General features: G+C 62.5%; 1 protein-coding gene across 3 annotated transcripts; it reads right to left on the bottom strand.

Annotated features, from left to right (window-relative positions):
* Positions 1-31: 31 nt before the first annotated feature.
* Positions 32-22,672, bottom strand: GPAA1 (glycosylphosphatidylinositol anchor attachment 1). Of its 3 annotated transcripts, XM_066571320.1 has the most exons (14): positions 22,627-22,672; positions 21,674-21,757; positions 19,712-19,885; positions 16,787-16,898; positions 15,544-15,691; positions 14,468-14,569; positions 13,108-13,304; positions 11,314-11,510; positions 9,281-9,433; positions 7,608-7,674; positions 6,055-6,248; positions 4,391-4,558; positions 2,434-2,722; positions 32-2,101 (listed from the first exon to the last, which is right to left on the bottom strand). In XM_066571320.1, exons 2-13 carry the CDS (start codon positions 21,745-21,747, stop codon positions 2,479-2,481), a joined length of 1,830 nt encoding a protein of 609 aa, XP_066427417.1. In that variant the 5' UTR covers positions 21,748-21,757; positions 22,627-22,672; the 3' UTR covers positions 32-2,101; positions 2,434-2,478. The 3 variants fall into 3 exon arrangements, with proteins under 3 accessions (XP_066427417.1, XP_066427416.1, XP_066427418.1); XM_066571319.1 differs by having other exon boundaries at positions 32-2,722; XM_066571321.1 differs by lacking the exon at positions 16,787-16,898 and having other exon boundaries at positions 32-2,722; positions 14,468-14,564.
* Between the last annotated feature and the right edge of the window lie 833 nt (positions 22,673-23,505).

Below are 23,505 nucleotides of genomic sequence, written 5' to 3'. Positions count from 1 at the left end.
GGGACGGAGTGACGTCACGGGGAGGCACGTGACACGGTAACGCTTTTTATTGCGGCGCCCCCTGGTGGAGGGAGGGGGAGGAGCACGGGGGTAGACCACGCCCACTCGGAAAACCACGCCCCCGAACGAAACCCACGCCTGTTAACAAAACCACGGCCCTGCAAAAGCCACGCCCCTTAAGAAACCACGCCTCCACGCAGAGACACGCCAATTAACAAGAGCTGAGCCCATTAACAAACTATGTAAAACACGCCCATTAATAAAGCCACGCCCCTTAACGAATCACACCCCTGCACATAAGCCACGCCCATTATCAGACCACCGCCCTGCACGAAAGCCACGCCCATTAACAAGCCACGTCTGGTAAGAAACCACGCCCCTTGCACATAAGCCACGCCCATTAACAAACCACATCTCCCGTATAAGACCCGCCCATTAACAAAAGCCACGCCCATTAACGAACCACACCTCTCCACATCAGACACGCCCATTCATACAACCACGCCCTCCACAGAAGCCACACCCAACATCAAACCACGCCCCGGCAGAGCCACGCCCCTTTAGGCCCCCATTGCGGGGGTCGTCCCGGTGGGCGGGGTCACAGCGGGGTCACACCTGGGGGGTCTGTCTGTCCGTGTGTCCGTGTGTCTGTCCATGTGTCCATCTGGGGGGGTCTTCCCATGGGTCTGGGGGCACATCGGGGTCTGGCTGTGAGTCTGTCCAGGGCTCTGTGTCCGTGTGTCCATCTGGGGTTCTGTCTGTGTGTCCCTTTGGGGCTCTGTCTGTGTGTCTGTCCGTGTGTCCGTGTGTCCATCTGGGGCTCCGTCTGTGTGTCCCTTTGGGGCTCTGTGTGTCTGGCTGTCTGTCCGTGTGTCCCTTTGGGGCTCTGTCTGTGTGTCTGGCTGTGTGTCCGTGTGTCCGTGTGTCCATCTGGGGTTCCGTCTGTGTGTCCCTTTGGGGCTCTGTCTGTGTGTCTGTCCGTGTGTCCGTGTGTCCATCTGGGGTTCCGTCTGTGTGTCCCTTTGGGGCTCTGTCTGTGTGTCTGTCCGTGTGTCCGTGTGTCCATCTGGGGTTCCGTCTGTGTGTCCCTTTGGGGGTCTGGCTGTGTGTCTGTCCGTGTGTCCGTGTGTCCATCTGGGGCTCTGTCTGTGTGTCCCTTTGGGGGTCTGGCTGTGTGTCTGTCCGTGTGTCCGTGTGTCCATCTGGGGTTCCGTCTGTGTGTCCCTTTGGGGGTCTGGCTGTGTGTCTGTCCGTGTGTCCGTGTGTCCGTGTCCGTGTGTCCATCTGGGGTTCCGTCTGTGTGTCCCTTTGGGGGTCTGGCTGTGTGTCTGTCCGTGTGTCCGTGTGTCCATCTGGGGCTCTGTCTGTGTGTCCCTTTGGGGGTCTGGCTGTGTGTCTGGCTGTGTGTCCGTGTGTCCATCTGGGGCTCTGGCCATGGCTCTGGGGGCACACTGGGGTCTGGCTGTGACTTTGTCGGTGTGTCTGTCTGGGGGGTCTGTCCATGGGTCTGGGGGTCTGTCTGTGTGTCTGGGGCTCTGTCCGTCTGTCCATCCGGGGCTGTCACTGTTACGGGGGTCCCTCTGTGGGACTGTCCGTGGGCCTGTCCCTGCTGGAGATCTGTCCGTGTGTCCATCCCCGTGTCTGTGTGTCCATCCCTGTGTCTGTGTGTCCATCCCTGCATCTGTGTGTCCATCTGTGTGTCCGTGTGTCCATCCCCTGTCTGTGTGTCCATCCCTGTGTCCGTGTGTCCATCTCCGTGTCCATGCGTCCATCCCCGTGTCTGTGTGTCCATCTGTGTGTCCGTGTGTCCATCCCCGTGTCTGTGTGTCCATCCCTGTGTCCGTGTGTCCCTCATTTCCACCAGAGCACGTTCCAGAGCAGCAGCCAGCAGGGGCTCAGGTGGGTCTGTCCGTGTGTCCGTGTGTCCATCCGTGTGTCCGTGTGTCCCTCATTTCCAGCAGAGCACGTTCCAGAGCAGCAGCCAGCATGGGTGGGCGCCCAGGCAGAGCAGGGGGCTCAGGTGGGTCTGTCTGTCCGTGTGTCCGTGTGTCCCTCATTTCCACCAGAGCACGTTCCAGAGCAGCAGCCAGCAGGGGCTCAGGTGGGTCTGTCCGTGTGTCCGTGTGTCCATCCCTGTGTCCGTGTGTCCCTCATTTCCAGCAGAGCACGTTCCAGAGCAGCAGCCAGCATGGGTGGGCGCCCAGGCAGAGCAGGGGGCTCAGGTGGGTCTGTCTGTCCGTGTGTCCGTGTGTCCGCGTGTCCCTCATTTCCACCAGAGCACGTTCCAGAGCAGCAGCCAGCAGGGACAGGCGCCCAGGCAGAGCAGGGGGCTCAGGTGAGGGGTCTGTGTGTCTGTCCGTGTGTCCGTGTGTCTGTCCCCATTGGTCATTTCCACCAGAGCACGTTCCAGAGCAGCAGCCAGCAGGGGCTCAGGTGGGTCTGTGTGTCCGTGTGTCCATCCGTGTGTCCGTGTGTCCCTCATTTCCACCAGAGCACGTTCCAGAGCAGCAGCCAGCAGGGGTAGGCCCCCAGGCAGAGCAGGGGGCTCAGGTGGGCCCCGTGCAGGTGCTCCTGCAGCAGCCCCTGGCCCAGCGCCCCCAGGAAGCGCTGCCAGGCCTCGCCCAGCCCCGCCGGCGCCTCCAGCAGCTCCCGCTCCAGCAGCACGGCCAGGAACAGCGACAGGCCCGGCGTGCTGAGAACCAGCAGGATGGCCAGGGGCAGCCTGCCATGGGGGACAGGGGGGTTAGAGACCCCTGGGACCACCCTGAGACCCCTGGGACCACCCTGAGACACCTGGGACCACCCTGAGACACCTGGGACAACCCTGAGATACCTGGGACAACCCTGAAACACCTGAGACCACCCTGAGACACCTGAGACCACCCAGAGATACCTGGGACAACCCTGAAACACCTGAGACCACCCTGAGACACCTGGGACCACCCTGAGACACCTGGGACAACCCTGAGACACCTGGGACCACCCTGAGAGCCCTGGGACCACCCTGAGACACCTGGGACCACCCTGAGATACCTGAGACCACCCTGAGACCCCTGGGACCACCCTGAGACACCTGGGACAACCCTGAGACACCTGGGACAACCCTGAGATACCTGGGACAACCCTGAAACACCTGAGACCACCCTGAAACACCTGAGACCACCCTGAGACACCTGAGACCACCCTGAGACACCTGGGACAACCCTGAGATACCTGGGACCACCCTGAGATACCCGGGACCACCCTGAGACACCTGGGACCACCCTGAGACCCCCAGGAACCACCCAGGAACAGCGACAGACCCGGCGTGCTGAGAACCAGCAGGATGGCCAGGGGCAGCCTGCCATGGGGGACAGGGGGGTTAGAGACCCCTGGGACCACCCTGAGACCCCTGGGACCACCCTGAGAGCCCTGGGACCACCCTGAGAGCCCTGGGACCACCCTGAGACACCTGGGACCACCCTGAGACACCTGGGACCACCCTGAAACACCTGGGACAACCCTGAGACACCTGGGACCACCCTGAGAGCCCTGGGACCACCCTGAAACACCTGGGACAACCCTGAGACACCTGGGACCACCCTGAGACACCTGGGACCACCCTGAGATACCTGAGACCACCCTGAGACCCCTGGGACCACGCTGAGACACCTGGGACCACCCTGAGACCCCCCTGAGAGCCCTGAGACCACCCAGAGCCCCCCAGGTCAGCATCAGCAGCACTGGGGGCACCGTCCAGGGTGGGCAGGGGGGGACAGGGACACCCAGGGACCCCTCCTCACCTGTGCCCAAGGGCTCTCACCTGTCCCCCTTCTGTGTCTCACCTGTCCCCAGGTGTCCCCAGGTGTCCCCAGGTGTGTCTCACCTGTCCCCAGGTGTCTCACCTGTCCCCAGGTGTCCCCAGGTGTCCCTAGGCTGTCCCCAGGTGTCTCACCTGTCCCCAGGTGTGTCTCACCTGTTGCCCCCAGGTCTGACGGCGGCCGCAGGTGGCACCAGGGTGGCCCCAGGCTCTCCCCATGTCCCCAGGTGTGTCTCACCTGTCCCCAGGTGTCCCCAGGTGTGCCTCAGCTGTTGCCCCCATGTCCCCAGGTGTCCCCAGGTGTGTCTCACCTGTTGCCCCCAGGTGTCCCCAGGTGTGTCTCACCTGTCCCCAGGTGTGTCTCACCTGTCCCCAGGTGTCCCCAGGTGTCCCTAGGCTGTCCCCAGGTGTCTCACCTGTCCCCAGGTGTGTCTCACCTGTTACCCCCATGTCCCCAGGTGTCTCACCTGTCCCCAGGTGTGTCTCACCTGTTGCCCCCAGGTCTGACGGCGGCCGCAGGTGGCACCAGGGTGGCCCCAGGCTCTCCCCATGTCCCCAGGTGTGTCTCACCTGTCCCCAGGTGTGTCTCACCTGTTGCCCCCAGGTCTGACGGCGGCCGCAGGTGGCACCAGGGTGGCGCCCAGCAGGAAGCCCAGGGAGAAGTTGAGCAGGGCCAGGCAGGAGAGGAGCAGGGCCAGGGCCAGCAGGGCCACCAGCTTGAGGGACATCCAGCCACGCTGGCCACCCCCCGAGAGAGCCCTGTGGGGACAGGGACACGGAGTGACACAGTGCCACCACCCCTGTCACACAGTGTCACACAGTGCCACCATCCCTGTCACCATCCCTGTCACACAGTGTGGCACAGCGCCACCACCCCTGTCACACAGTGTCACACAGTGTCAGTCACACAGTGCCACCATCCCTGTCACCATCCCTGTCACACAGAGTGACACAGTGCCACCACCCCTGTCACACAGGGCCACCACCCCTGTCACCATCCCTGTCACACAGTGTCACACAGTGCCACCACCCCTGTCACCATCCCTGTCACACAGTGTCAGTCACACAGTGCCACCACCCCTGTCACCATCCCTGTCACACAGTGCCACCACCCCTGTCACACAGTGTGACACAGTATCACCACCCCTGTCACCATCCCTGTCACTATCCCTGTCACACAGTGCCACCACCCCTGTCACACAGTGCCACCATCCCTGTCACCATCCCTGTCACCACCCCTGTCACACAGTGTCACACAGTGCCACCACCTTGAGTGTCACACATTGATACCAGCCCCACACCTGTACCTGGGGGTACCTGAGGGGCAGTGCCAGCCCCTCACCCGTGTGTGCTGTGGGTACCTGTGGGTGCTGTGGGTGCTGTGGGGCAGTGCCAGCCCCACACCTGTACCTGTGGGTGCTGTGGGTACCTGTGCCATGGTCACCTGTGGGTGCTGTGGGGCAGTGCCAGCCTCACCTGTGTGTGCTGTGGGGCAGTGCCAGCCCCTCACCCGTGTGTGCTGTGGGTACCTGTGGGTACCTGTGGGTACCTGTGGGTACCTGTGGGTGCCCTGGGGCAGTGCCAGCCTCACCTGTGTGTGCTGTGGGGCAGTGCCAGCCCCTCACCCGTGTGTGCTGTGGGTACCTGTGGGTACCTGTGGGTACCTGTGGGTACCTGTGGGTGCCCTGGGGCAGTGCCAGGCTCACCTGTGCGTGCTGTGGGGCAGTGCCAGGCTCACCTGTGGGTGCTGTGGGTACCTGTGGGTACCTGTGCCAGGCTCACCTGTGGGTGTTGTGGGGCAGTGCCAGCTGTACCTGTGGGTACCTGTGGGTGCTGTGGGTACCTGTGCCAGGCTCACCTGTGCCAGCCTCACCTGTGCGTGCTGTGGGGCAGTGCCAGGCTCACCTGTGGGTACCTGTGGGTACCTGTGCCAGCCTCACCTGTGCACACGGACACACAGTGCTGTGGGGCAGTGCCAGCTGTACCTGTGGGTACCTGTGGGTACCTGTGCCAGGCTCACCTGTGCGTGCTGTGGGGCAGTGCCAGCTGTACCTGTGGGTACCTGTGCCAGGCTCACCTGTGGGTACCTGTGGGTACCTGTGGGTGCTGTGGGTACCTGTGCCAGGCTCACCTGTGGGTACCTGTGGGTACCTGTGCCAGGCTCACCTGTGGGTGCTGTGGGGCAGTGCCAGGCTCACCTGTGCGTGCTGTGGGGCAGTGCCAGCTGTACCTGTGGGTACCTGTGCCAGGCTCACCTGTGGGTGCTGTGGGGCAGTGCCATCCCTGCCACGTAGATGCCGATCAGCGCCAGCACCACGGCCTCGGCCTCGCCCACCGGGAAGTGCTGGGTGGCCACGGCCTGGCCCCGCACGGGCAGCAGGTACAGGGCAGTGCCAGCCCCCCAGGACACCAGGATGGGGGGCACCAGCCACAGGAGACCCCCCCGCGCCTGGGGGGACAATGGGGGGGGCACGGTGGGCACAGGGTGTGGGGAACAGGGGTACAGGAGGGTACGGAGGGCACAGGGGGCACAGGGGGCACAGGGTGTGGGGAACAGGGGGTACAGGAGGAACAGGGGGTACAGGGGGCACAGGGGGTACAGGAGGAACAGGGGGTACAGGGGGCACAGGGGGCACAGGGGGTACAGGGGGTACACAGGGGGGTACAGGGGGCACAGGGGGCACACAGGGGGCACAGGGGGTACAGGGGGCACAGGGGGGTACAGGGGGTACAGGGGGCACAGGGGGTACAGGAGGGTACGGAGGGCACAGGGGGCACACAGGGGGCACAGGGGGTACAGGGGGGCACAGGGGGCACAGGGGGGTACAGGGGGCACAGGGGGCACAGGGTGTGGGGAACAGGGGTACAGGGGGCACAGGGGGTACAGGGGGGCACACAGGGGGGCACAGGGGGCACAGGGGGTACAGGGGGGCACAGGGGGCACACAGGGAGCACAGGGGGTACAGGGGGTACAGGGGGCACAGGGGGCACAGGGGGGCACACAGGGGGCACAGGGGGCACAGGGGGCACAGGGGGGTACAGGGGGCACAGGGGGCACACAGGGAGCACAGGGGGCACAGGGGGTACAGGGGGGCACAGGGGGGTACAGGGGGCACAGGGAGACACAGGGAGCACAGGGGGTACAGGGGGGTACAGGGGGCACACAGGGTGTGGGGCACAGGGGGCACAGGGGTGAGGGTGGGGGTCCCAGGGGGTCCCAGCAGGGACAGGGAGAGGGGTTGGGGGTCAGCACAGGGGGGGCTGTGGGTCAGGGTGGGGGTCCCAGGGGTGACAATGGCGGTAGGGGGGGTCAGTCTGGGGGTCCCAGGGGGTCCCAGGTCAGTCTGGGGGTCAGGGGTAGCTCTGGGGTCACTCTGGGGGTCCCAGGTCAGGGTGGGGGTCCCAGGGGGGTCTGGGGTCCCAGGGTGGGTGAGGGATCAGTCTGGGGGTCTCAGAGGGGCCCAAGGGATCCCAGGGGGTCCCAGGTCAGGGTGGGGGTCCCAGGGGGCTCTGGGGGTCTCTGGGCTCAGTCTGGGGGTTCCTGGGGTCCCAGGTCACTCTGGGGGTCAGGGGTGGGTCTGGGGTCACTCTGGGGGTCCCAGGCCAGGGTGGGGTCCCAGGGTGGGTCTGGGGTCACTCTGGGGTCACTCTGGGGTCACTCTGGGGGTCCCAGGGTGGGTCTGGGGTCACTCTGGGGGTCCCAGGTGGGTCTGGGGTCACTCTGGGGGTCCCAGGGGGGTCTGGGGTCACTCTGGGGTCACTCTGGGGTCACTCTGGGGGTCCCGGGGTGGGTCTGGGGTCTCCTCACCTCCCCCGGGGGGGGGTCCCCCTCCCCCTCCTCGCTCCGGCTCAGCCGCATCCACAGGTCCAGGGCGTGGGGGAGGGGTCAAGGAAAGGGACCCTCGGACCCCCGACCCAAATCCCTCCCTGTACCCCAAAATCCCTCCCTGTACCCCAAAATCCCTGCTTTTACCCCAAAATCCCTGATTTTACCCCAAAATCCCTCCCTGTACCCCAAAATCCCTGCTTTTACCCCAAAATCCCTCCCTTTACCCCAAAATCCCTCCCTTTACCCCAAAATCCCTGCTTTTACCCCAAAATCCCTGATTTTACCCCAAATCCCTCCCTGTACCCCAAAATCCCTCCTTTTACCCCAAAATCCCTCCCTGTACCCCAAAATCCCTCCCTGTACCCCAAAACCCCTCCTTTTACCCCAAAATCCCTGCTTTTACCCCAAAATCCCTCCTTTTACCCCAAAATCCCTCCCTGTACCCCAAATCCCTCCTTTTACCCCAAAATCCCTGCTTTTACCCCAAAATCCCTCCCTGTACCCCAAAATCCCTGCTTTTACCCCAAAATCCCTCCTTTTACCCCAAAATCCCTGCTTTTACCCCAAAATCCCTCCCTGTACCCCAAATCCCTCCTTTTACCCCAAAATCCCTGCTTTTACCCCAAAATCCCTCCCTTTACCCCAAAATCCCTGCTTTTACCCCAAAACCCCTCCTTTTACCCCAAAATCCCTCCTTTTACCCCAAAATCCCTGCTTTTACCCCAAAATCCCTCCCTTTACCCCAAAATCCCTCCCTGTACCCCAAAATCCCTCCCTTTACCCCAAAATCCCTGCTTTTACCCCAAAATCCCTCCCTTTACCCCAAAATCCCTCCCTTTACCCCAAAATCCCTGCTTTTACCCCAAAATCCCTCCCTTTACCCCAAAATCCCTGCTTTTACCCCAAAATCCCTCCCTGTACCCCAAAACCCCTCCTTTTACCCCAAAATCCCTCCCTTTACCCCAAATCCCTCCCTTTACCCCAAAATCCCTCCTTTTCCCCCAAAACCCCTCCTTTTCCCCCAAAATCCCTCCTTTTACCCCAAAATCCCCCCTTTCCTAAAATCCCCCTTTCCCCAAATCCCTCTTTGCCCATTTTCCCCTCTTCCCTCCCCAACATTTCCCTTTCCCCCCAAATCCCACGTTTTGCCCCCTTGTGCCCCAATTCCCCCATTTTTCTCTCTTTTCCCCCAAACCCCATTTTTCCCCCATCTCCCCTCTTCTTTTTCACCCCAAACCCCTCATTTCCCCCCAAACACGCAGTTTCCCCATTTTTTCCTCCAAATCCCAATTTTTCCCCAGTTCTCCCCATTTTTTGCCCATTTCCTCATTTTCCTCATTCCCCCCCCATTTCTTTCCCCATTTTCACCCATTTCCCATTTTTTCCTATTTTTTACCCATTTTTTCCCTATTTTTTCCCATTTTTTCCCATTTTTCCCCATTTTCACCCATTTTTCAGCCCAGGATATGCTCAGGGCCAACAGGAGCAGCAGCAGGGCCAGGGCAGGCACACAGGAGCCCATTTCCCCTTTTCCCCATGTTTTTACCCCATTTTTTACCCCATTTTTTCCCCGTTTTTCACCATTTTTTCACGTTTTCACCCATTTTTTTCCCATTTTTTCCCAATTTCCCGGTTTTTCAGCCCAGGATATGCGCAGGGCCAGCACCAGCAGCAGCAGGGCCAGGGCGGGCACGTAGGAGCCGATGGAGACGAAGCGGGACAGGGAGGGCAGCAGGTACAGGAAATAGGATTGGTGCAGCCGCTCCAGGAGGTTGTTCAGCTTCCGGAACATTCCCTCAAGGGTCCTGGGGGGGGGAACGGGATTGGGGTCAGGGGAGACCCCCAGGGACCCCCCAAATACAGAGAGAGACCCCCTGGAACCCCCAATCCCACACAGGAACCCCCAATCCCACACAGGAACCCCCAAGCCCACACAGGAACCCCCAACCCCACAGTTCCAGGAGCTTCCGGAACATTCCCTGAAGGGTCTTGGGGGGTGGGAAAGGGATTGGGGTCAGGGGAGACCCCCAGGGACCCCCCAAATACAGAGAGGGACCCCCTGGAACCCCCAAGCCCACACAGGAACCCCAAATCCCACAATTCCAGAAGTTTCCGAGAGCTTCCGGAACATTCCCTGAAGGGTCCTGGGGGGGGGAACGGGATTGGGGTCAGGGGAGACCCCCAGGGACCCCCCAAATACAGAGAGAGACCCCCTGGAATCTCCCAACCCCACACAGGAACCCCCAACCCCACACAGGAACCCCAAATCCCACAATTCAAGGAGGTTCCAGGAGCTTCCGGAACATTCCCTGAAGGGTCCTGGGGAGCACAGGGGGATTTGAGGTCATGGGAGACCCCCAGGGACCCCCCAAATACAGAGAGAGACCCCCAAAATCCCCCAAGATCACACAGGGACCCCAAATCCCACAATTCCAGAAGTTTCCAGGAGCTTCTGGAACATTCCCTGAAGGGTCCTGGGGGGTGGGAACAGGATTGGGGTCAGGGGAGACCCCCAGGGACCCCCCAAATACAGAGAGAGACCCCCAGAATCCCCCAACCCCACACAGGAACCCCCAACCCCACACAGGAACCCCCAAGCCCACAGTTCCAGGAGGTTCCAGGAGCTTCCGGAACATTCCCTGCAGGGTCCTGGGGAGGATTGGGGCCAGGGGAGACCCCTGGGACCCCTCCCCACTGTCACCCCAAGACCCTCAGGATCCCACAAATACCCCCAAAACCACCCCAAAACAGCCCAGGACCCTCTGGGACCCCCTCAGGGACCCCCAAACCCAACCAAATCGCCCTCAGGATCCCCCAAATCCCCCCTAGGACCCCCCAAATCCTCCCCAAACGCCCCAACCCCCCCCTCAAAACAGCCCTCAGGACCCCCAAACTCCCCCAAATTCAGAATCCCCCCCAAACTCCCCCAGGAACCCCCAAATCCCCCCAAAACCCTCCCAAAATCCCCCAGGGACCCCAGACCCACCTGCCCAGGACCCCCAGGTCGAACCTGTGCTGCCTGAAGCTGCTGATGCCCCTCAGAGTCAGGGACCCCCAGGGTTCCCAAACCCCCCCAGACCCACTCAGGACCCCCCAAATCCCTTTGGGACCCCCCCAATGCCCTCAGGACCCCCATGAACCCCCCCAGGGACCCCAGACCCACCTGCCCAGGACCCCCAGGTTGAACCTGTGCTGCCTGAAGCTGCTGATGCCCCTCAGAGTCAGGGACCCCCAGGACCCCCAGGGTTCCCAAACCCCCCGAAATCCACTCAGGACCCCCCAAACCCCCTCGGGACCCCCCCAAACCCCCCAGGACCCCCATGAACCCCCCCAGGGACCCCAGACCCACCTGCCCAGCACCTCCAGATCAAACTTGTGCTGCCTGAAGCTGTTGATGCCTTGCAGGGTCAGGGACCCCCTGGGACCCCCAGGGTTCCCAAACCCCCCCCAAACCCACTCAGGACCCCCCAAATCCCTTTGGGACCCCCCCAGGACCCCCAGACCCACCTGCCCAGCACGCCCAGGTCGAACTTGTGCTGCCTGAAGCTGTTGATGCCCCGCAGGGTCAGGGACCCCCAGGGTTCCCAAACCCCCCCAGACCCACTCAGGACCCCCCAAATCCCTTTGGGACCCCCCCAAACCCCCTCAGGACCCCCATGAACCCCCCCAGGGACCCCAGACCCACCTGCCCAGCACGCCCAGGTCGAACTTGTGCTGCCTGAAGCTGTTGATGCCCCGCAGGGTCAGGGCCTCGATGCGGAAGCGCAGGAAGAGCCCGTGAGCCCCCCCGGGCCCCCCCCCGGCCTGGCCCAGCACCATCAGCCCCAGCGTGCGCAGGCTCTGGGCATAGCCCGGCCCCGAGGGACCCTCCGGGGGGGGCAGCTGGGGGGGAGAGACCGGAGAGTGACCAATGAGTGACCCTGAGTGACCCTGAGTGACCAATGAGTGACCACTGAGTGACCAATGAGTGACCCTGAGTGACCACTGAGTGACCACTGACCACACTGACCCCCAGCACCATCAGCCCCAGCGTGCGCAGGCTCTGGGCATAGCCTGGACCTGAGGGACCCTCCGGGGGGGGCAGCTGGGGGGGAGAGACCAGAGAGTGACCCTGAGTGACCAATGAGTGACCCTGAGTGACCACTGAGTGACCACTGACCACACTGACCCCCCAGCACCATCAGCCCCAGCGTGCGCAGGCTCTGGGCATAGCCCGGACCGGAGGGACCCTCCGGGGGGGGCAGCTGGGGGGGAGAGACCAGAGAGTGACCACTGAGTGACCACTGAGTGACCACTGACCACACTGACCACACTGACCACACTGACCACACTGACCCCCCAGCACCATCAGCCCCAGCGTGCGCAGGCTCTGGGCATAGCCCGGACCGGAGGGACCCTCCGGGGGGGGCAGCTGGGGGGGAGAGACCGGAGAGTGACCAATGAGTGACCCTGAGTGACCCTGAGTGACCACTGAGTGACCACTGAGTGACCCTGAGTGACCAATGAGTGACCAATGAGTGACCACTGAGTGACCACTGAGTGACCACTGAGTGACCCTGAGTGACCACTGAGTGACCCTGAGTGACCAATGAGTGACCACTGAGTGACCACTGAGTGACCCTGAGTGACCACTGAGTGACCAATGAGTGACCACTGAGTGACCACTGAGTGACCCTGAGTGACCACTGAGTGACCAATGAGTGACCACTGAGTGACCAATGAGTGACCCTGAGTGACCAATGAGTGACCACTGAGTGACCACTGAGTGACCCTGAGTGACCCTGAGTGACCAATGAGTGACCACTGAGTGACCCTGAGTGACCCTGAGTGACCCTGAGTGACCACTGAGTGACCACTGAGTGACCCTGAGTGACCACAGAGTGACCAATGAGTGACCCTGAGTGACCCCTGAGTGACCCTGAGTGACCCTGAGTGACCCCTGAGTGACCACTGAGTGACCACTGAGTGACCACTGAGTGACCAATGAGTGACCACTGAGTGACCACTGAGTGACCACTGAGTGACCCTGAGTGACCACTGAGTGACCCCTGAGTGACCCTGAGTGACCCCTCAATACCCCCTGAAGCCCCCAGCCCCAGGAGTGACCCCTTGGTGTCCCCCCAGCCCAGGAGAGAACCCCTGAAGGCCCCAGGACCCCCCAAAACCTCCAGGACCCCCCCAAAGCCCCCCAGGACCCCCACCTTGCCCTGGAAGGTGCAGAGCAGCCCCCAGACCCCCCAAAGCCCCCCAGGACCCCCCCAGGACCCCCACCTTGCCCTGGAAGGTGCAGAGCAGCCCCCAGACCCCCCAGGACCCCCCAAAGCCCCCCAGAACCCCCCAGGACCCCCACCTTGCCCTGGAAGGTGCAGAGCAGCCCCCAGACCCCCCAGGACCCCCACCTTGCCCTGGAAGGTGCAGAGCAGCCCCCAGACCCCCCAGGACCCCCCAAAGCCCCCCAGGACCCCCCCAGGACCCCCACCTTGCCCTGGAAGGTGCAGAGCAGGCCGCTCTTGAGGCAGAAGGAGTGGAAGAGGTTGAGCAGGTCCAGGTTGGGCAGTTGCCCGTTCAGCCCCTCCACGGCCACGTCCACGCTGGTCACCACGTCCGAGCTGAGCTCCAGGGCCAGAGCGGCCTGGATGGCCCCTGCCCGGCCTGGGACCCCCCCCGAGTGGATGTCTGGGGGGGGACAGACCTGTGAGACCCCCCCAGAATGGCCACAGGACCCCTGGGACCCCCAGAACAGCCATGAGACCCCCAGAGCCACGGGACCCCTGTGGGACCCCCGTGTCCACTCTGGTCACTGTGTCCATGCCCAGCTCCAGGGTCACCTGGATGGGCCCACCTGGCCTGGGACCCCCCCGAGTGGGTGTCTGGGGGGACAGACCCTGTGAGACCCCCTGAGACCCCCCCCAGAACATCCATGGGACCCCTGAGACCCCCAGAATCCCCATGGGACCCCCGTGTCCACTCTGGTCACTGTGTCCGTGCCCTGCCCGGCCTGGGACCCCCCTTGAGTGGGTGTCTGGGGGGGGACAGACCCCTGAGACCCCCCCATGGCACCCCCAGAATGGCCATGGGACCCCCTCGGGACCCCCAGGACAGTCATGGGACCCCCGTGGGACACCCAAAAAAGCCACGGGACCCCCTTGGGACCCCCTTGGGACCCCCGTGTCCACTGTGGTCACTGCGTCCGTGCTCTGGCCAAGGGCGCCTGGATGGGCCCTGAGCCCTCCCAGTGCTCCCAGTCTGACCAGTAAGGATCACACCCTGTCCCCCAGTGCTCCCAGTCTGACCAGTAAGGATCACACCCTGTCCCCCAGTGCTCCCAGTCTGACCAGTAAGGCTGAGCCATAGCACCCCCAGTGCCCCCCCAGTGCTCCCAGTTTAACCAGTAAGGTCCACACCACGTACCTCAGTCCCTCCCAGTGCTCCCAGTCTGACCAGTAAGGGATCACACCCTGTACCCCAGTCCCTCCCAGTTCATCCCAGTCCCTCCCAGTCTCACCAGTAAGGTTGACATCGTGGTACCCAGCCCCTCCCAGTCCCTCCCAGTGCTCCCAGTCTCACCAGTAATGATCAGACCATGTCCCCCAGTCCCTCCCAGTTCATCCCAGTAAGGTTCCCACCGTCTCTCCCAGCCCCTCCCAGTCCCTCCCAGTGCTCCCAGTCTCACCAGTAAGGATCACACCCTGTCCCCCAGTGCTCCCAGTCTCACCAGTAAGGTTGACATCGTGGTACCCAGCCCCTCCCAGTCCCTCCCAGTGCTCCCAGTCTCACCAGTAAGGTTGACATCGTGGTACCCAGCCCCTCCCAGTCCCTCCCAGTGCTCCCAGTCTCACCAGTAAGGTTGACATCATGGTAGGCCTCCAGCCAGGCCTGTGTCCCCAGCAGGTCGTGCTCGGTCACCAGGAAGATGAGATCCTTGGCCCAGTACACCTGGCCTGGGGAAACTGGGAGCTCTGGGACTGACCAGTACAGCCCAGTATGGCCCAGTACAGACCAGTATGGCCCAGTACGGCCCAGTCCCTGCCCCAATCCCTGCCCAGTACACCCAGTGCAGCCCCAGTGAGATGAGATCCTTGGCCCAGTACACCTGGCCTGAGGAAACTGGGAGCTCTGGGACTGACCAGTACAGACCAGTACAGACCAGTACAGACCAGTACAGCCCAGTCCCTGCCCCAATCCCTGCCCAGCCCCTCTAAGGATCCCCCCAGTACCCCAGGGCTCCCTCCAGCCCCAGTATCCCCAGTACCCCCCCAGAAACCCCCAGCCCCAGCTGCCTCCAGGTGCCCCCAGGACCCCCGTAGGACTCCCCAGGACCCCCATTAGACCCCCAGGACCCCTCCAGGACCCCCATCAGCCCTCCAGGACACCCAGGACCCCCATCAGACCCCCAGGACCCCCATCAGACCCCCATTAGCCCCCCAGGAACCCCAGGACCCCCATCAGACCCCCATTAGCCCCCCAGGACCCCCCAACCTCGGCAGAACCCCACCAGGGCCAGCAGCAGCCCCATGGCCTGGGCATTGTGGGGTCCCCCAGAACACCCCCCAGGACCCCCATTAGCCCCCCAGGACCCCCATTAGCCCCCCAGGACACCCCCAGGACCCCCATCAGCCCTCCAGGACCCCCATTAGCCCCCCAGGACCCCCATTAGACCCCCAGGACCCCCCTAAGCCCCCCAGGACCCCCCAGACCTGGGCAGAACCCCACCAGGGCCAGCAGCAGCCCCACGGCCTGGGCATTGTGGGGTCCCTCAGAGCAGCCCCCAGGACCCCCATTAGCCCCCCAGGACACCCCCAGGACCCCCATCAGCCCTCCAGGACCCCCATTAGCCCCCCAGGACCCCCATTAGACCCCCATTAGCCCCCCAGGACCCCCATTAGCCCCCCAGGACCCCCCAGGACCCCCCAACCTCGGCAGAAGCCCGCCAGGGCCAGCAGCAGCCCCACGGCCTGGTTGTTCTTGCTGCCCTCGGAGCAGGGCACGAGCAGCAGCAGCGCCTCCGTGCTGGCGGCGCGGGGGGCTCGGAGCACCCCGAAAACGTTGGTGCCACGGACCAGCTGGGGAGGGACAGACGGACACCCCAGAATCACACAGGAACCCCCAATTCACTCAGAGACCCCAAAACACCCCAACATCCCCACAGCACCCCGAAAACGTCGGTGCCACGGACCAGCTGGGGAGGGACAGACGGACACCCCAGAATCACACAGGGAGCCCTAAATGTACCCAGAGACCCCAAAACACCCCGACATCCCCACAGCACACCGAAAATGTTGGGGCCCCGAACCAGCTGGGGAGGGACAGACGGACACCCCAGAATCACACAGGGATCCCCATTCCCAGTCCCCCCCATTCCCCATTCCCAGTGCTCCCAGTCCCCCCATTCCCAGTGCTCCCAGTGCTCCCAGTTCCCCCAGTCCCCATTCCCAGTTCCCCCAGTCCCCATTCCCAGTGCTCCCAGTCCCCAATCCCAGTTCCCCCAGTCCCTCCCAGTCCCCATTCCCAGTCCCCCCCAGTCCCCATTCCCAGTGCTCCCAGTGCCCATTCCCAGTGCTCCCAGTCCCTGTTCCCAGTGCTCCCAGTCCCTGTTCCCAGTTCCCCCAGTCCCCATTCCCAGTGCTCCCAGTTCCACCAGTCCCCCCCAGTCCCCAATCCCAGTGCTCCCAGTCCATCCCAGTGCCCATTCCCAGTGCTCCCAGTCCCCATTCCCAGTCCCCATTCCCAGTGCCCATTCCCAGTGCTCCCAGTCCCCATTCCCAGTCCCCATTCCCAGTGCTCCCAGTTCCACCAGTCCCCCCCAGTCCCCAATCCCAGTGCTCCCAGTTCCACCAGTCCCCATTCCCAGTCCCCAATCCCAGTGCTCCCAGTCCCCCCAGTCCCCATTCCCAGTTCCCCCAGTCCCCATTCCCAGTGCTCCCAGTTCCCATTCCCAGTCCCCATTCCCAGTGCTCCCAGTCCCCCCATTCCCAGTGCTCCCAGTTCCCCCAGTCCCCGTTCCCAGTACTCCCAGTGCTCCCAGTTCCCCCAGTCCCCGTTCCCAGTGCTCCCAGTGCTCCCAGTCCCCCCAGTCCCCGTTCCCAGTGCTCCCAGTGCTCCCAGTCCATCCCAGTCCCCGTTCCCAGTGCTCCCAGTGCTCCCAGTTCCCCCAGTACGTAGCGCTCGTGGGCCTCGTCGGGGAAGGGCAGCGTGCGGCTGAAGGGCTGGCGATGGACCTCGAGCCCCAGCTGGAACATGGTCTGCTCCAGCCACCCCACAGGCATTCCCCTAGAAATATATGGGAAATAACAGGGGATTGGGGCACCCAGAGCGTCCCCAAACCCCACAGGCTCTGCTCCAGCCACCCCACGGGCATTCCCCTATAAAATAACGGGGGATTGGGGCACCCCAAACCCTCCCTGAGCCCCACAGGCTCTGCTCCAGCCACCCCACGGGCATTCCCCTATAAATAACAGGGAAATAACGGGGGATTGGGGCACCCCAAACCTTCCCTGAGCCCCACAGGCTCTGCTCCAGCCACCCCACAGGCATTCCCCTATAAATAACAGGGAAATAACGGGGGATTGGGGCACCCCAAACCTTCCCTGAGCCCCACAGGCTCTGCTCCAGCCACCCCACAGGCATTCCCCTATAAATAACAGGGGATTGGGGCACCCCGAGCCCTCCCCAAATCCCTTCTCCAGCCTCTCCAACCAGGAGTGGGGATGGGAACCCCCCTAGAACTCCCCCCAAACCCCAAAGGGGTCCCCCTGCTCTCCAGTTGTCCCCCAAAATTCCTGTCCCCCCTCTCCAAACCCTCCTCCCCAAACCCCCCCAGTCCAACCCCAAACCCCCCAATCCAGCCCCAAACTCAACCCCAAACCCCCTCCCCAAATCCCCCCGTTCTCACCCCACTCTTCTCTTGTGTCCCCCAAAGTCCCCGGCCTGTCCCCCTCCCCAAACCCCCCAACCTGACCCCAAACCCCCCAAATCCAATCCCAAACCCCCCAACCTGACCCCAAACCCCCCAAATCCCAATCCCAAACCCCCAAACCCAACCCCAAACCCCCCAAACCTGACCCCGAACCCCCCAAATCCAATCCCAAACCCCCCAAATCCCAATCCCAAACCCCCAAATCCCAACCCCAAACCCCCCAAACCTGACCCCAAACCCCCCAAATCCCAATCCCAAACCCCCAAACCCGACCCCAAACCCCCCAAACCCGACCCCAAACCCCCCAAATCCAATCCCAAACCCCCCAAACCTGACCCCAAACCCCCCAAATCCAATCCCAAACCCCCCAAACCTGACCCCAAACCCCCCAAATCCCAATCCCAAACCCCCCAAATCCAACCCCAAACCCCCCAAATCCAATCCCAAACCCCCCAAACCTGACCCCAAACCCCCCAAACCTGACCCCAAACCCCCCAAATCCCCCAAATCCCCCAAATCCAACCCCAAACCCAACACCAAACCCCCCAAACCTGACCCCGAACCCCCCAAATCCAATCCCAAACCCCCCAAATCCCAATCCCAAACCCCCAAATCCCAACCCCAAACCCCCCAAATCCAATCCCAAACCCCCAAAACCTGACCCCAAACCCCCCAAATCCCAATCCCAAACCCCCCAAATCCAACCCCAAACCCAACACCAAACCCCCCAAACCTGACCCCAGACCCCACCCCAAACCCCAAATCCCCCCGTTCTCACCCCGCTTTCCTCTGGTGCCCCCCGAAGTCCCGGCTGTGTCCCCCTCCCCGAATCCAATCCCAAACGCCCCAAACCCCAAATCCCCCCATCCTTACCCCGCTTTCCTCTTGTGCTCCCTAAAGTCCTGGGCACGCCCCCTCCCCAAATCCCCCAAATCCCCCAAACCCAACCCCAAACCCCAAATCCCCCTGTTCTCACCCCGCTTTCCTCTTGTGCCTCCCGAATTCCCGGGCCTGTCCCTCTCCCCAAACCCAATCCCAAACCCCCCAAACCCAAACCCCCCAAACCTGACCCCAAACACCCCAAATCCAATCCCAAACCCCCCAAACCTGACCCCAAACCCCCCAAACCTGACCCCAAACCCCCCAAATCCAATCCCAAACCCCCAAACCCAAACCCCCCAAACCTGACCCCAAACCCCCCAAATCCAATCCCAAATCCCCCAAACCCAACCCCAAACCCAACACCAAACCCCCCAAACCTGACCCCAAACCCCACCCCAAACCCCAAATCCCCCCAAACCTGACCCCAAACCCCCCAAATCCCAATCCCAAACCCCCAAACCTGACCCCAAACCCCCCAAATCCCAATCCCAAATCCCCCAAACCCAACCCCAAACCCAATCCCAAACCCCCCCAAACCTGACCCCAAACCCCCCAAATCCAATCCCAAACCCCCCAAACCCAAACCCAAACCCCCCAACCTGACCCCAAACCCCCCAAACCCGACCCCAAACCCCCCAAACCTGACCCCAAACCCCCCAAATCCAATCCCAAACCCCCAAACCCGACCCCAAACCCCCCAAATCCAATCCCAAACCCCCCAAATCCAACCCCAAACCCAACACCAAACCCCCCAAACCTGACCCCAAACCCCACCCCAAACCCCAAATCCCCCCGTTCTCACCCCGCTTTCCTCTGGTGCCCCCCGAAGTCCCGGCTGTGTCCCCCTCGCCGAATCCAATCCCAAACGCCCCAAACCCCAAATCCCCCCATCCTTACCCCGCTTTCCTCTTGTGCTCCCCAAAGTCCTGGGCACGCCCCCTCCCCAAATCCCCCAAATCCCCCAAACCCAACCCCAAATCCCCCAAACCCGACCCCAAACCCCAAATCCCCCCATCCTTACCCCGCTTTCCTCTTGTGCTCCCCAAAGTCCTGGGCATGCCCCCTCCCCAAATCCCCCAAACCCAACCCCAAACCCAACCCCAAACCCCCCAAACCCGACCCCAAACCCCAAATCCCCCTGTTCTCACCCCGCTTTCCTCTTGTGCCCCCCGAATTCCCGGGCCTGTCCCTCTCCCCAAACCCAACCCCAAACCCCCCAAACCTGACCCCAAACCCCCCAAACCCAACCCCAAACCCCCCAAACCCCAGATCCCCCCGTTCTCACCCCGCTTTCCTCTTGTGCCCCCCGAATTCCCGGGCCAGCGCCAGCGCCCGGGCCCCCAGGTCGGAGCCCTCGCCCACCATGGTGGAGCCCATGGCGTTCTCAGACAGGTACGTGCGGGGGGCCAGGGCTGGCAGGAGCAGGAACCACGTGAGCCCCGACAGGTAACTCAGGACGCTGTGAGGGACACCCCAAAAACCATGAGTGACACCCCAGAAATAACCCCAAAGCCACCAGTGCCACCCCAAACCCAGCACAGAGCCAGCCCTGACACCCCAAAGCCAGCACAGGTAACAGCAGGAACCAGGTGAGCCCCGACAGGTAACTCAGGACACTGGGAGGGACACCCCAAAACCATGAGTGACACCCCAGAAATAACCCCAAAGCCACCAGTGACACCCCAAAGCCACCAGAGCCAGCCCAAACCCAGCACAGGTAACAGCAGGAACCACGTGAGCCCCGACAGGTAACTCAGGACACTGCAGGGGGAACCCCAAAACCATCAGTGACACCCCAGAAATAACCCCAAAGCCACCAGTGACACCCCAAAGCCACCAGTGCCACCCCAAAAATAACCCCATAACCACCAGTGACACCCCAAAGCCACCAGTGCCAGCCCAAAGCCACCAGAGCCAGCCCTGACACCCCAAAGCCAGCACAGAGCCAGCCCTGACACCCCAAACCCAGCACAGGTAACAGCAGGAACCACGTGAGCCCCGACAGGTAACTCAGGACGCTGTGAGGGACACCCCAAAAACCATGAGTGACACCCCAGAAATAACCCCATAACCATCAGTGACACCCCAGAAATAACCCCAAAGCCACCAGTGCCACCCCAAACCCAGCACAGGTACGTGCAGGGAGCCAGGGCTGGGAGGAGCAGGAACCACGTGAGCCCCGACAGGTAACTCAGGATGCTGTGAGGGACACCCCAAAAACCATCAGTGACACCCCAGAAATAACCCCAAAGCCACCAGTGCCACCCCAAAGCCACCAGAGCCACCCCAAACCCAGCACAGGTAACAGCAGGAACCAGGTGAGCCCCAACAGGTAACTCAGGACGCTGTGAGGGACACCCCAAAAACCATCAGTGACACCCCAGAAATAACCCCAAAGCCACCAGTGCCACCCCAAACCCAGCACAGGTAACAGCAGGAACCAGGTGAGCCCCGACAGGTAACTCAGGACGCTGTGAGGGACACCCCAAAACCATCAGTGACACCCCAGAAATAACCCCATATCCATCAGTGACACCCCAAAGCCATCAGTGACACCCCAGAAATAACCCCAAACCCACCAGTGACACCCCAAAAATAACCCCATAATCACCAGTGACACCCCAAAGCCACCAGTGACACCCCAAAAATGACCCCTGACACCCCACAAGTAACCCCAAATTCACCCCAAGGACTTTCCCCCCAGAGCCCCCCATTCCCCAGCGGGGTTTTGGGGTCCCCCCCCCTCACCAGAGGGGGGTGTTGGGGTCCCCCCCGTGTTTTGGGGTGCCCCCAGGGGGGTGTTGGGGTGTCCCCACCAGAAGCGGGAACCCCAACTCTAGCTGGGTTCCCCCCCAGGCCCCACAGGTTTTGGGGTGCCCCGGGGGTGTTTTTGGGGTGCCCCCAGCCTCTCACTCACCTCAGGGGGGTGTTGAGACTCCCCCATGGGATTTTGGGGTCCCCAGGGTATTTTGGGGTCCCTCACTCACTATAGTGAGGGTGTTGAGGTTCCCCCCAGCCCCTCCCCATGTTTTGGGGTCCCCTCAGGGTATTTTGGGGTCCCTCACTCACCACTGGGGGGGTGTTGAGGCCCCTCCAGCCCCCCCCATGTTCTGGGGTCCCCCCATGTTTTGGGGTCCCCCAGGGGTTTTTGGGGTCCCTCACTCAGCACAGGGGTTGTTGATGTCCCCCCCAGCCCCTCCCCGTGTTTTGGGGTGCCCCAGGGGTGTTTTTGGGGTCCCTCACTCACCACAGGGGGGTGTTGAGGCTCAGCAGCAGCCGGGCCAGCGCCCGCCGGCACTGCGGGTCTGAGAGCAGCCCCATGGACCCGGAGCTGTGGGGGAAATGGGGGATACGGGGGGGATATGGGGGGAAATGGGGGGATATGGGGGATATGGGGGATATGGGGGATATGGGGGATATGGGGGGATATGGGGGATATGGGGGATATGGGGGATATGGGGGATAGGGGGGAAATGGGGGATACGGGGGGGATATGGGGGGGATATGGGGGATATGGGGGGAAATGGGGGATATGGGGGATATGGGGGGGATATGGGGGGGATATGGGGGATATGGGGGATATGGGGGATATGGGGGGGATATGGGGGATATGGGGATGGGGGTGGGATATGGGGGGATATGGGGGGGATATGGGGGGGATATGGGGGGGATATGGGGGGAATATGGGGGGAATATGGGGGTCAGGAGGGCACCGGGACCACACAGACCCCCCCCCCCAAACACCACAGAGTCCACAGAGACCCCAAAAACCCCACAGAGACCCTAGAGAGACCCCACAGAGCCCCCAAAGACCCTTCCCCGCTCCAAGGACTCCCCAAAGACCCCACAGAGACCCCAAATACGCTTCACCCATCCCATGGACCCCTGAACCCCACAGAGCCCCCCAAAACCCCACAGAGCCCCTTACCCACCCCATGGACCCCCGAACCCCACAGAGCCCCCCAAAATCCCTCAGGGCTCCCCCAAACCCCTCCCCACTTCCATGGACACCCCAAATCCCCCTCATTGCCCCCCCAAACCCCCCTCAGGCCCGGGCCCTGCCCTCCCTCCCGCTCCCACACCGCGTTCCCCTCACCCCACAGCCCCCACACGGAACAGCTCCCTGCCCCGCACCCTCCTGTGGCCGCCGGCACCCCCAAAAACCCCAAAATGCCCCAAAATCCCCAAATCCCCCAAAACCTGCGAGGCACGGCAGGGCCAGGCCGCTTAATCGCAGCCGGAGCGCGCGGCCAGGGCGGGGAGCGGAGCGCCGAGACAGCGATCGCGGGCACCGCCCCGCCAGGGGGCGCCACGCGGAGGGGCGGGGCGAGGGGCGGTGCCACTGGGATGTGGGCGGGGCCACTGGGATGTGGGCGGGGCCACGGGATAACGGGGATTTGGGTAAAGGGGGAAAAAAGGGGGGAAAAACGGGGATTTGGGGGGAAAAGGGGGGCAAAAAAGGGGGAACCCGGGGGGTTTGGGGTAAAGGGGGTAAAAATGGGGGGAAAACGAGGGGTTTGGGGGAAAAATGAGGCAAAAAACGAAGGAATCCAGGGGGTTTGGGGGCACAAAAACGGGGAAAAACGGGGGCAAAAAAAGGGCAAAATCAGGGGGTTTGGGGCACAACAGGGAGCAAAAAAAGGGGGAGAAACGGGGGGTTTGGAGGCACAAATGGGGCAAAACCGGGGGGGTTTGGGCACAAAAGGGAGCAAAAAGGGGGGTTGGGGAAAAAAGGAGCAAAAAATGGAGGCAAATGGGGGTTTCGGGGCAAAAAAAGGGGGTTGGGGGCGTACAAAAGAGACAAGAAAAGGGGGAACCCCAGGGTGTTTGGGGGCACAAAAGGGGGCAAAAAGTAGGCAAAAAAATGGGGGGTTTGGGGGTAAAAAAGGGGGAACCTGGGGGGTTTTGGGGTTCAAAAGGGGGCAAAAAACTGGGGGGTTTGGGGGCACAAAAGGAGGGGGGGAAAGGAGGGTTTGGGGGTACAAAAGGGGGGAAACACGGGGGGTTTGGGGGCAAAAAAGGTGGCAAAAATCGGGGTTTGGGGGCACAAAAGCGGGGAAAAAATGGGAGCAAAAAGGG

Source organism: Molothrus aeneus, unplaced genomic scaffold (assembly GCF_037042795.1).
Source record: "Molothrus aeneus isolate 106 unplaced genomic scaffold, BPBGC_Maene_1.0 scaffold_43, whole genome shotgun sequence".
Classification (NCBI taxonomy): Eukaryota; Metazoa; Chordata; class Aves; order Passeriformes; family Icteridae; genus Molothrus; species Molothrus aeneus.
This window is presented reverse-complemented; position numbering and strand designations above follow the sequence as displayed.